Below are 12,213 nucleotides of genomic sequence, written 5' to 3' on the forward strand. Positions count from 1 at the left end.
GCATGGTGATACTTACTGGAATATATTCCATTTTCAGTTGGCATAGTAAATGAACTATTTTCTTTATTCTTATCTTTTCTGTTAGCTTTACCTTCAAGCCAGGATGAAGGGAGATTGGGCAAGACTCTTACGTCCCACACTACAATTTGGTCTTGTTGCTGTATCCATTTATGTGGGCCTTTCTCGAGTTTCTGATTACAAACACCATTGGAGCGATGTGTTGACTGGACTCATTCAAGGAGCTGTGGTTGCAATATTAGTTGTAAGTATACAGGGCAGCAGCCAACATCTTGATACCATCAAGATTTAGATAATAAGTAGAAGAAAAAAAAACCCCAATGAGAAATCTGACAAGGCAGGGAATGTGGCTAAGAATCATGTGTTTAAAATAAATCTTAAGGACATACAGTGGATAAAAATTAGGTTACTATTTACAAACTCAAAAGTTGAGACCTGTGGCTATAACCAATTTTCTTTCTGGTATGAAAACTTATGTACATAACACTTTTATTAAGTGTTAGTATACAGCAACTATTTACCAAAAGCATAACAAAGCAACTCTAAATGCATTAACCTTTAAAAAAATCCTATTAGCTACTAATTTTTTGTAGTCTAAATTTTTACATCCAATGCATATCCTTTTGCTTATCTTTGCCAACAGATTCTTGCACCTTTTTATGTGGTTTTTAAACTTAGGTAAATTGCACTAGTGAATATAAGTAACTTCCATATGTAACTTGTTCCATATAGGCTGTATATGTATCGGATTTCTTCAAGGCAAGAAATTCTCCCTTTAAAGAAAGAAAAGAGGAGGACTCTCATACAACTCTGCATGAAACACCAACAACAGGAAATCACTATCGGAACAATCACCAGCCCTAAAGGGTAGCAAGATGGCAGATGAAACTGGCCTGTTTTCTAAAGGAAAATGACTGCAACTAGAAGGCAAGAGGATGTGTCTTTCTTCCTGGTGTACAGGCCTTTACAGGACTGCTGCTGCTATGCCTCCTGAACGCCCACTTTATGTATATAATCACATTTAACACAATGGTTATCTAATAGCTCTAAGATCATCAAAAAAAATTTCAAGCCTTCCACTAGAGCAATGCCCCACCTATACATTTTTATTAAAAAATGTAATGCTTATGTACATATGTGTATGTAATATGCTTTCCCATAATGTTTGATTTAAATACATATTAAAATGTGTAAGGACAACTGTCTTGAGATGAGAGAACACAACACTTGTAAGCATTTGCAGTCAACTATAATCAAACCAGAGGTGAGTATTTGTAAATCCCATATTCCTTAAGTTGACTCTTTTATAAGTAGAGGCTGGCAGCAAACACGATATCTCGCTTGATTTTGGTGATTCCTAGGAGAAAAGAAAATACTGTTTAGGCTTTCAAAGACAGCATGACAATCCTAATTAAATTATAGTACCTCATAAATCAAAATCACACAGGTTGGTCTAAGATACCTAAAGGAATTCACAGCCTCCTAAAAGATGGAAAACTTAAGACAGACAGACCTCTACTCTTTGACTGTGAAGTACACTGAATATGTAGGGGTAGTGTTTAAAACTGCTAAAAAAAAAAAAAATCATCTGGAGAGTAATATAGTTTTAGTTATTATGTGAGATTCTTTTTGTTGTAAGGACAGATATAAATGTTTTAGTTTTAAAACTTTCATACTTGTCAGGTGCCCATGGCTCACACCTGTAATCCTAGCTACTCAGGAGGCTGAGATCTGAGGATCTCGGTTCAAAGCCAGCCTGGGTAGGAAAGTCCATGAAACTCTTAATCTCCAATAAACCACCAGAAAAATGAAAGTGGCACTATAGTTCAAGTGGAAGAGCGCTAGCCTTGAGCTGAAGAGCTGAAGGACAGCGCTCAGGCCCAGAGTTCAAGGCCCATGACCGACAAAAAAAAAAAAAATCATACTTAAATTGAAAAATACACCAGTCTCTCTCTCTCTCTTTTGGCCAATCCTGGGGCTTGAACTCTGGGCCTAAGCTCTCACTGAGCTACTGCTCAGGGCTAGTGTTCTACCACTTGAGCCACAGTGCCACTTCCAGCTTTTTCAGAGTAGTTTATTAGAAACTAGAGTCTCAGGCAACTTTTCTGCCCAGCTGGCTTCAAATGGTGATCCTCAGATCTCAGCCTCCTCAGTAGCTAAGGTTACAGGTGTGAACCACCAGGCCAGGCAATAAGCCAGTTTTTGCAAATCTCTTCTTATAACACCTATGCAGAAATAATGAGCATTGACAGCCTGCCATTCTTTGATTTCTTTTCTCAGCCAAAATTCATTCAGGAGGAAAAGACAAATCTATTTAACAAACGTACTTATTTCCTCTACCTACCCCCAAATCCTTGGCCCAGCGACCCTGCTAACTTGCTACACTACATATACATCATTCTTGAGATCTAAACCTCTAAATTATTGCAGAGAAAGGCCTGGGCCTTCCAACCCCCTACTTCTACAGTCACTGATCAGTCTGCTCCAGCCACACTAGCCTCTTACTGCCACGTAAATATATCAAGTATTTACAGAGCTTAAAATGTCACTCCCTTTCTTTGTAGAGGCCGCCTGGCCATCTCATCTATCCCCCAAATCTCTTGTCATGTTTTATTCCTGTATACTTAAAACCATCTGATATACTTTAATTATTGACTTGTCTGTCTCTCTCATGCTAGAATGTAAGCTCCATAGAGGCAAGGAGTCCTGTCTTTTTGTTCTCTGTGCAATTCCTAGTATCTAAAACAATGTCTGGCACAAAGTAACTGAATAAATACTAATGAGTACACATATAAACTCTCTAAACTTTTCCCCATATAAACCCGCTAAAATTTTATAACAAAACTACTAGATGGTACTCCATGGAAACCAACAAGGATGTCAGGGGCTCAAATGTCAGAAGATTTGCCTAAATTATTAGAAAAATCTGGATACTGACCTTCTGCAAATTTATTTTCCAGCTCAGTGTTTCCAATGGCTTTTGCTGCCTGACACATTTGTCGAAGCAATTCTTCCAGGCGCCTCATACAACGAATTATGCTGCCTAGACAGAAAAGGAACAAATTATTTGTACAATGGGTTATCAAGAATAGTATAATGTTAAGAGGCCAGGCAAAAGAATATAGAACAAGCAACAGTACTCTGAGATAAACTTAACTGGCTTCTCTGTTAGGTATTATGAAGACAAGTTTAATTCCCACACCTTTGACTAAGGGTAATAAGAGACATAAGAGACAGTTTTATTATATGTTGACACTTGCTATTTAGTGCAGATAAACTAAATGCTCTGTGAGATGAAAGCACAATTTGGGGGAAGGTTGGCAAACATGTCATCTATAAGAATGCATGCAGTCAGGCAGTGAACAAGGGGAAACCTCTGAAAGTACAGAAAAGCCTGATAGTCCAGCTTCTTCAAGGACCTTGGGTTTGGCCTCCTCAGGTATCTAAATACCATGTGCATTATCCTCTGGAGGGAACACAACAGGATTTGCTATGTCTTGTGAAAGCTTTTCATTCTTGTGGAACTAAAATAATTTCCTCTTTGTACCCAAGGAAACACAAAGAGAGGAGACTAGCCTTTTCCTATGAATCTTGACCATCTGAGACAAGTGTATTAAAGCTGAAACTGTAAACAGTTCCACTTGTACAAGGAGGGACCTGGGTTCTCTGCCTGAATTAAACACTCTTGGGACTTAAAGAAGTGCCTTCGAACACTTATCCCAGTGGGATGATAACAGGAGCCTCAAAATACTGCACAAGGGTATATTAAGGACAACATGCCTAGTTTCTAAACACATCCTGAACCTGGAACAATGAGCCCACAAAGATGGTTCTTTCAGGTAGTAGTTTATGGGATGAGACTGGTTAAAAAGAGGATCTCTACAGTATATAGGCCCCTGAAAAGACAATTAAAAGGACACACCAGCAAGGCGTCACATATTTTAGCCATGGTTTGCAGGAGTAAGTAAGCCAAGGAAGATATCAGGAGTTATAGAAAAACTGGGTGAGAAACCTGTGTTGTAATCCACACTGTTATAATCTAGGGTCAAAAGTGATACGTCATCTACATATATATGCACATCTTATAATAACAATGTTTTCTTATATTTTAGCAGAGTAACTGTTTAAGATGAAAGGTAAAATTGAATAAAGGTAAAATTGGTAAAATTAGAATATTTTAGAAAAGTTGGTGAAGCCTGATATTTACTGTACACTTGTTCTACATCAGCACTTCGTATCTGTGGATTTCCTCTTGTTTGATCCTCACAATTTCATGAGGCAAGTATTATTGTCATCCCTGTATTACAAACAGGGAAAAATACAGGAAAGTTACATATATAAATAGACTCTCATCAGAGATGGAATCCACACAGGAAGAGTCTAAGCAAGCATATAATCATATAGTAATTCACACAGGAAGACTGAGCTGGGTTTTCTAAAGTACTTTTATAAAATTTATAAACCACACACACACACACATGTATATATATATATATATACATGTGTGTGTGTGTGTGTGTGTATATATATATATATATATTTAAGAATGAAATATTATAAAGCCAGTCCTGGTGGCTTCTGAGAATCACCATTTGGAGCCAACCTGGGCAGACAAGTCTGACAGACTCAGCAAAGACAAGTGGAGGCATGGTTAAAGCAGACTGAAATGGGAAGTGTGGGTACTGACTACTCTTTTTCAAGAGCCTAGCCGTAAAAGGGATGAGGGAGTGGGGATGAGAAAAATAACTTCCACCCCCAAATGGGAAGTAACAGCCAATGTTTATTAAATGGGATGTGCCAAGCATTGCACACACGCATCAGTACCAGGTACAATTAAACAAAACTTGCCCAGGATCTTTCATCTATCAAGTGGGTAGGATTTCAGCTCTTAAACACTGGATGTTGGTAGTTGAAGGTATAGGCAAGAAATTTAAACATTTATATGCTAACAGCAGAAAAGATATGATTTAAGTGTATCAAGGAGGAGGAGGAAGGCCCTGGGATTCAGAGCAACAGGTAGGTAAGACTTTTCTCCAGGGTACAGGACATATATGGGTAAGAATACATACCTACTGGCATTAACTTTCTTCTAAAGAGGGAGCAGCCAAGAAGCTGAACCAAAGGTGGAAAAATATTTGTGAGCAGGGAAGATCTAGAATTGCTATTAAGGAAAGTGGAAGAGGAAGCCCAAAGAGAATTCTGCCTAGAGGAAGTTTTTGGAGGACCATACAGCTCAATTTTTTCTCTAAGTCAAAGATTGATCTGGGTTGATGATACCTAAGGCAGAAGAAGAAACCCCATTACTTCCTACTCTTAACTTTTGAGGCTACTGAATAGGATCTACCTGAGAGGCTCAGAGAATTTTCTCCAAGCAGAATGGCTGTATCCTCTCCACAGCAGGCCTTGAAAAAGTGAAGTACCTATGTGATATCCACCAACTTACATTGCTACTCAGAACTCATTCTGACCCTTAAATTATTTCAAGATTTGGAAAAACAACAACAGATGAAAAATAGAAGAGGTTTGCTGTTTCATTTACATTACCTTTAAATATTGATTTCACAACCAACATTTTCCAGAAATGAGCCACATTCCTAGCCCTAGAACTATATTTTAGAACTTGAAGCACACAGACTTTGCTTTTTAATAACACAAAGAAGCCAGGCACTGGTGACTCACATCTCTAATCCCAGTTACTCAGGAGGATCACGATTTGATGCCAGACCAGTCAGAAAGTCCATGAAACTCTTTTATCTCCAATGAACTAGAAGTGGAGCTGTGGCTCAAGTGGTAGAGTGTTAGTTTTGAGCATAAAACTCAGGGACAGCACCAGGCCTGAGTTCAAGCAGGACTGGCACAAAAAACAAAATTACTCTGGTAGTAATAATACCACAAAGAGTTTTACATATATAGGCAGTTGTAGAGTTTTACCTATATATGCAGAAGTTTCCATTTTATTACCAACTTTTTAAGAAGCAATAATAACCTTAGTAATATTCTAAGTACATTTCTCATTTTCCTTCTTTTTTGTACGGATGGTAAGGAGGAGGGATTCTAAGACTCTATATATGGTAGGCAAGCACTCTACCAATATTAGCGATAACCCTATCCCTAAGTACATTTCTTGTACCTGGAAAAATATATGAATGAAAAATTTAACCATACCTTCAAAGACATCTGTCATTTTGCAGATATGGGCAAATGTAGCTCCAGTTGCCCAGGTATATACCACATCCATCAAGTGAGGTTTGAATGAGTTTAGATAACTTTCCTCATCAATTTCCAATTTTGCTTCTGCTGAAACTTTTGCAATTCTTTTAGCACATTCCTTTTAAAGATAAAAGACATAGTTAAAATTCCTTATTTATGATCACCCACGTAAATTTTATTCTGTAGGTTTCCAAAGCTAGTATTCTACAGAGTCCGTTTTTTTTAATCTTAGGTATTATTGTGCAATGTGGGTATTCTCTTCTAAGCAGGCACAGTGCTTGCACTGCTAAACATTGAAACAACTAAGATTTCTCAAGTCCTACTGGCTGAGAAAAACAAAAGCATAATTTCAGGTTATCTTTTTTCAAAAAAAATCTTTATTTAAAGTATTCAAGAACAGCATTTAACTTAGTTCTTTCCCTAAAAATAGAATAAAATAGAGAAATCAAAATCCTACAGTAAAATATTTCCTCACTAATTCATAAAAATTAACATTTGCTTTTCTCAAAAATAACACTGAAAAGATATGAACTGTTGCACTGATGTATGTTTCTTCCCCCGGTATAAGGCCTTACTTAGCTCATCTTTCCCTGGTTTTCTGTTATTGCTGAAAAAGGCAGACAAAAAACAATTTATCCACAGAATAAGAGACAGGAACTTGATTTCTCTGAGGATCTAGATGCAATCTATTATGATAAAAGTTATTTTAAAACTTTGTTGAGCACAAACCCCATCAAAATTCCACTGAAGAATTCACAGAATAAAAAAAAATTTTTTTTGATAGTTCAAAAGACCATGAACAGCCAAGGCAATTCAATTCTGACCAAGTCATATCTGACTATAATACAGAACTATAGTAAAAGAAAAAGACTGTTACTGACACAAAAAAAGACACATGGAACAGAGCCAGAAATACACCCACAAATCCAGTCATCAGATTACTCGCACAGGCACAAAAAAAACACAACATTAAGACAGCCTCATCAACAAATGGTGCTGAGAAGACTATATTCATATGCAGAAAACTAAAACTAGACCCCTATCTCTTTCTCTCTGTGAAAAATCAAATCAAAGTTGATCAAACACCTTAATGAAAACCTCGCTTTCTGAAACTACTAGAGGAAAACAGCTAAAACATTTCTGGATAAGGTATAGGCAATGCTCACTGACTAAGACTAATAGCTTGGAAAAATATCAAGAACTGACAAACGGCACTGCATTGAATTAAAAATAAAATGTTTGCACAACTATTACCAAAATGAAGACTGCCTACAGAATGGGAGAAAATCTTTCTTTCCAAGCTACTTGTAGGGTAGGGGATTGATACCTAGAATAAAAATGTATCTCATGTATACGCGTGTATGTTTTTGTGTGTGTGTGTGTGTATATATATATATGTGTGTGTGTGTGTATATATATATATATATATATATATATATATACACACATAAAATCATGAAACTCGACACATTAAGCAAAATAAACCATGTTTTCTCTCATATACAAAATCTAGATTACGAAAAAAATAATAGGAAGAGGTGGATCCTATGGAGGAACAAGGGAGACTGGATATATAGATGAATATGACCAAAGTACATTATATGCATGTATGAAAACAGTAAAACTCACTTTGTATTAATATACATTAACTGGAATAGTAAAAAAATAAGTGCAAACTAAAATGAAAAATGTACAAGAAAGTTAAACTAAATCTACTCCATAGGATGCCATTTCTTACTACTAAAAAAAAAAAAAAATGATATAATAAAACATCACAATAGCTTATACACATTATTTGGTTTTAACTCTGCACTCAATAGACTCCATACAAGTCATTGCAATAATGAGGAAGAGTGTTTAATTACTAAAATGAAGATCAAGGAAATTGCTAATAAAATAGCGTTATATAAAAGGCTGGAATTATGGCTACCATAGTAGATAGAGCACCTGCTTCAAGGAAGTACTAGCTTCAAGTTCAATGTAAATATCAATGCAAAATTTAAAAAGTAGCATTAAATGACATGACACATAAAGTGATACATTTAATTCTACTTGCACGTGTCTCTATAGAATGATATATAGAATGTACTGATTATAGAATGTACTATAATCAGACTGTCAAAAACAGTTATTACCATCTTACCTGCATTTGACGAAGTGGTCCAGCTAACTGTTCTGTTAATTTGGGCATCTCACTAGACTATAAAAAACAGGAAATTAGATATAAAAATCCAAGTTTAAAGTACAGTTGTATACTAATTGCTTGTTTAAATAAAGGAAGGCTTCTATAATACCTTTTCATGTCTAATCTCAAGACCTGAATTATTAGCATTTTGAGTTTCTAATCAACTCAAGTTTAATATAAGAAAAATCACTTCCATCTTCAATTACATTCAGAGGAAAATATTACACTGCTAAATCTACAAAGCATGCTCATTAGCTACCTTTCTGCCTATCAATGGAAATGAGATCAAGTATTAAAATCAGATATAGTAGTTTCATTACATCAACATTATAAATGGCTTACTCAGTTTAAATTTGAAACAAATTCAGTTTCTAAGAAGAAATTTCTAAGAAATTCTAAATTAGTAGAAAGCAAATATTTGGAATAAAGAACATTTAAAATAATGTCCTCGGCCAGGTCTAGTGGCTCATGTCTATGAGCCTAGCTACTCAGAAGGCTGAAATCTGAGAATCACTGGTTAATAGCTACCTTTGAACCAAGATCCTACAGATTTCTGTGTTTTGACTAGCAAAGATTACAGCTCAAGCCACTGCTTTTAAATTACTTTTAGTATTATTTAAAATGTGAGAACACTTCACTAAAAATGCATTGTAGGGCTGGGAATGTGGCTTAGTGGTACAGTGCTTGCCTAGCATGCATAAAGCCCTGGGTTTGATTCCTCAGCACCACATAAGCAGGAAAAAAAAAAGCAGGAAGTGGCGCTGTGGCTCAAGTGGTAGAGTGCTAGCCTTGAGCTGAAGAGCTGAGGGACAGCGCCCAGGCTCAGAGTTCAGGCCGGAACCCCTCCCCCCCACCAAAAAAAAGAAGTTCAGAGGACAGTGCTCAGGAGGAGTTCAAGCCCCAGGACTGGCCAAAAACAAAAAAAATTATGCATTGTAAATATAAGTATGTCAAATAAACTTCATCGTACTTTCATCAAGTATTTTACAATGTTTAATCTTCTTCCTGGACAGAAAACTTCATGTGACTTTTAGTTCAAATTTTCTATCTAAATACTGAAAGGGTACTACTCCAATAATTGATGATGCTGCATATAACATAATGTGATTTTATCTGGTTCCAAAACTTAAGGAATTGTGCTTTGCTTAAACCCAATTCCTTTCAAGAACTGGCCCCTCCGAAGAGATTGTTGTAACGCTTCATGAAAAAAAGCTTGTAAAGAAACAGTATGGCCATAAAACAGTATGATAGATATAAAAGTCTACCACTCACTAAGCTCTAAATTTTAAATCTATTCAAAGGAAAGGACAAATGTCCTGAACTTTTTTTCATCTTGAAACTGATATAATATAAATTTGAACCTAACAAAATACACAGCTGAGGCTGGGAAGTTGGCTTAGTGGTAAAGCGCTTACCTTGCATGCCTGAGGCCCTGGGTTCGATTCTCAGCACCACATAAGCAAAAAGCCGGAAGTGGCGCTGTGGCTCAAGTGGTAGAGCGCTAGCCTTGAGCTGAAGAGCTGAGGGACAGTGCCCACAGAGTTCAGGCCCCACGACCGGACCCAAAAAAAAAAAAAAAAAAAAAAAAAAAAACAACAAAATACACAGCTAAACATTTTGTAAAGTAAGGTGCTGCTGCTCTTCGTGTGTGAACTATTCTTAAATCCATCACAGGCATTCTCAGAAGTAGATAAACTTTTGTTTTCAGTTGCTGTCCTATCAATGCTATGACTGCTCATTATAGTAAGTAAGGAGTCTTATCAGAGAGGAGAGTGCCCACTTACTTCAATAAATAGTTTAGAAATACAAAAACAGGAAAGTTATTAACAGGAAAGCACATCAATGGTAGAAATGTGGGGGGGGAGGTCAATTGTCTCACACTAAGCAAATTAAAAGTTAAAATACTTTAAAAGTTTTAACATAAAATGGCCTTGAAAATTTCAGATAAAAAGCTGGGTGCTGGTGACTCATACCTATAATCCTAGCAACTCAGGAGGCTGAGATCTAACGACTGTGATTCAAAGTCAGCCTGGACAGGAAAGTCTCTGAGACTCATCTCCGAAGAGCAACCAAAAAAGCCAAAAGTGGAGCAGTAGTTCAAGTGGTTGAGCACTAGCCTTGAGTTTAAAAAAAAAACAAACCCTCAGGGACAGTATCTAGGCCCTGAGTTCAAAGACTCAGGACTGGCAAAAATAAAGAAATCAGGTAACAAATTTTATTAGAAGGCAAATGTCCTTGCCTTAATCTCATTTTACTCATTCTATCCACAATAAATAAAGCTTTAAAATTGAAAACATATTTTACTTTTTAAAATAACTGATGCTGGTTTTAGAAATGCACTTCAAAAATGTACTCTTTACCTGACTTACGTAACTGTAACCCCTCTGTATAACACTTTTATAAAAACAATGAAAAAAAATTTTTTTAATTAAAAAAAAGAAATACACTTCAAATTAGTATTCTCATGTGTTCCATCTAAAACTTGTGTGTTAGATTTCTTTTCAGGGCAAACAGGTACTTTAGTAGGCAAATACTCTACTGCTGAGGTATATAGCCTACCCATTTTTGGATTTCTATAGTAACATTAATAATGTACTAATCACTTACATGTAAAAGTTACTGTTAAACCAGCAAGAGTTGCTGTCACTGTTTCAAACCTTCCCCATGAAAACTAAGATTTCAGTTTCTGACAGGATCAGTTTGGCTCACAGTTATGTCTATATTAATAGAGTGTGTTTAATGCAATCTTACTATCTCCATTTTCATTACATTTTCCTAATTTCCATTTTCTTTCTAGGACAATGTGACTGGGCTAGATCTTCAACAACAACAAAAAAACCCCACAAAACTGGGTAATAGGACAAATTGAGAACTTGGAATATGATTAGTAATGACTGGCAAAAATAAATCTTACTCTCTTATATGTATTTAGTATTATCAGGTAATTATAATAATTATCTGATTATATTAATTTTAATTATTTTGTTTCAATTCTTTATTATGTTTAAGGTCACTTTCATTTTTAACAAACAGTATCCATAATATGTAAGCTTTAAATAGTAGTACTTTTTTTTTTTTAAATTTTGGAGCTAGTTCTAGGGCTTGAACTGAGGGCCCGGGCACTGTCCTTCATTTTTTTTGATCAAGACTAGTACTCTACCACTAGAGCCACAGCTTCACTTCTAGCTTTTTGATAGTTAATTGAGTCTCATAGACTTTCCTACCCAAGCTGACTTCAAATCACAGTCCTAAGATCTCAGCCTCCTGAGCTAGAAGGATTACAGAAGTGAGCTACCAGTGCAAGGCTCAAACAGTATTGTTATAATTAAGAAATAACTATGTAGTATATGAATTAATAAATCCATTAACTTACATTCTCTTGAAACACAAAGCAGCTTAATAATGCAGTTGCTTGTTCTGCAGAAAGGTCATTAAAAAGGCCATTAAACATCATCTCAGTGAGAAGGAGTTCATCAGCACTATCATAAAAAAAAGAAATTTCAAATGTCAAAGACATATATAACATTAACATATAGGTTTTAATTCAACATATTAATAAGTCAATGAGAAAGATTTAAAGGAAAGAGCAGGACTATATTTTCAAGATACAAGTAGGAAATGTTGAATGGGCATTTCATATAAAAGATGCCAAATATCAAAATGCAAATGGTCATTCAAAAACCATTTTTGAACTCTCAACTTACCAGGAAAAAGTCATCTGTACTTTTTTTTCTAGTACCAAAGTACTCTTAATTATTTTTAATTTTAAGCATTTTGCTAACCATCTATACAGTATTGGA

The 12,213-nt window shown here is 35.8% G+C and overlaps 2 protein-coding genes across 5 annotated transcripts in view; one reads left to right on the forward strand and one right to left on the reverse strand.

The window, feature by feature from the left end:
- Nucleotides 1-1,378, forward strand: part of Plpp1 (phospholipid phosphatase 1) — an 83,206-nt gene extending 81,828 nt beyond the window's left edge. For all 4 annotated transcript variants that reach the window (XM_042690753.1, XM_042690754.1, XM_042690755.1 and 1 more), the window contains 2 exons: nucleotides 86-262; nucleotides 751-1,378. In XM_042690753.1, the coding sequence (XP_042546687.1) occupies nucleotides 86-262; nucleotides 751-882 (309 nt within the window). In that variant the 3' untranslated portion in view covers nucleotides 883-1,378. The remainder of the gene's footprint in view (nucleotides 1-85; nucleotides 263-750) is intronic.
- Nucleotides 1,099-12,213, reverse strand: part of Mtrex (Mtr4 exosome RNA helicase) — a 54,855-nt gene continuing 43,740 nt past the window's right edge. Inside the window, exons 23-27 of the mRNA XM_042690752.1 lie at nucleotides 11,787-11,892; nucleotides 8,372-8,428; nucleotides 6,184-6,346; nucleotides 2,957-3,061; nucleotides 1,099-1,375 (exon numbers count right to left, since the gene is read on the reverse strand). Of these exons, the coding sequence (XP_042546686.1) occupies nucleotides 1,323-1,375; nucleotides 2,957-3,061; nucleotides 6,184-6,346; nucleotides 8,372-8,428; nucleotides 11,787-11,892 (484 nt within the window). The 3' untranslated portion in view covers nucleotides 1,099-1,322. The remainder of the gene's footprint in view (nucleotides 1,376-2,956; nucleotides 3,062-6,183; nucleotides 6,347-8,371; nucleotides 8,429-11,786; nucleotides 11,893-12,213) is intronic.

This window comes from Dipodomys spectabilis, unplaced genomic scaffold, assembly GCF_019054845.1.
Source record: "Dipodomys spectabilis isolate Male_0828 unplaced genomic scaffold, ASM1905484v1 ptg000140l, whole genome shotgun sequence".
Classification (NCBI taxonomy): Eukaryota; Metazoa; Chordata; class Mammalia; order Rodentia; family Heteromyidae; genus Dipodomys; species Dipodomys spectabilis.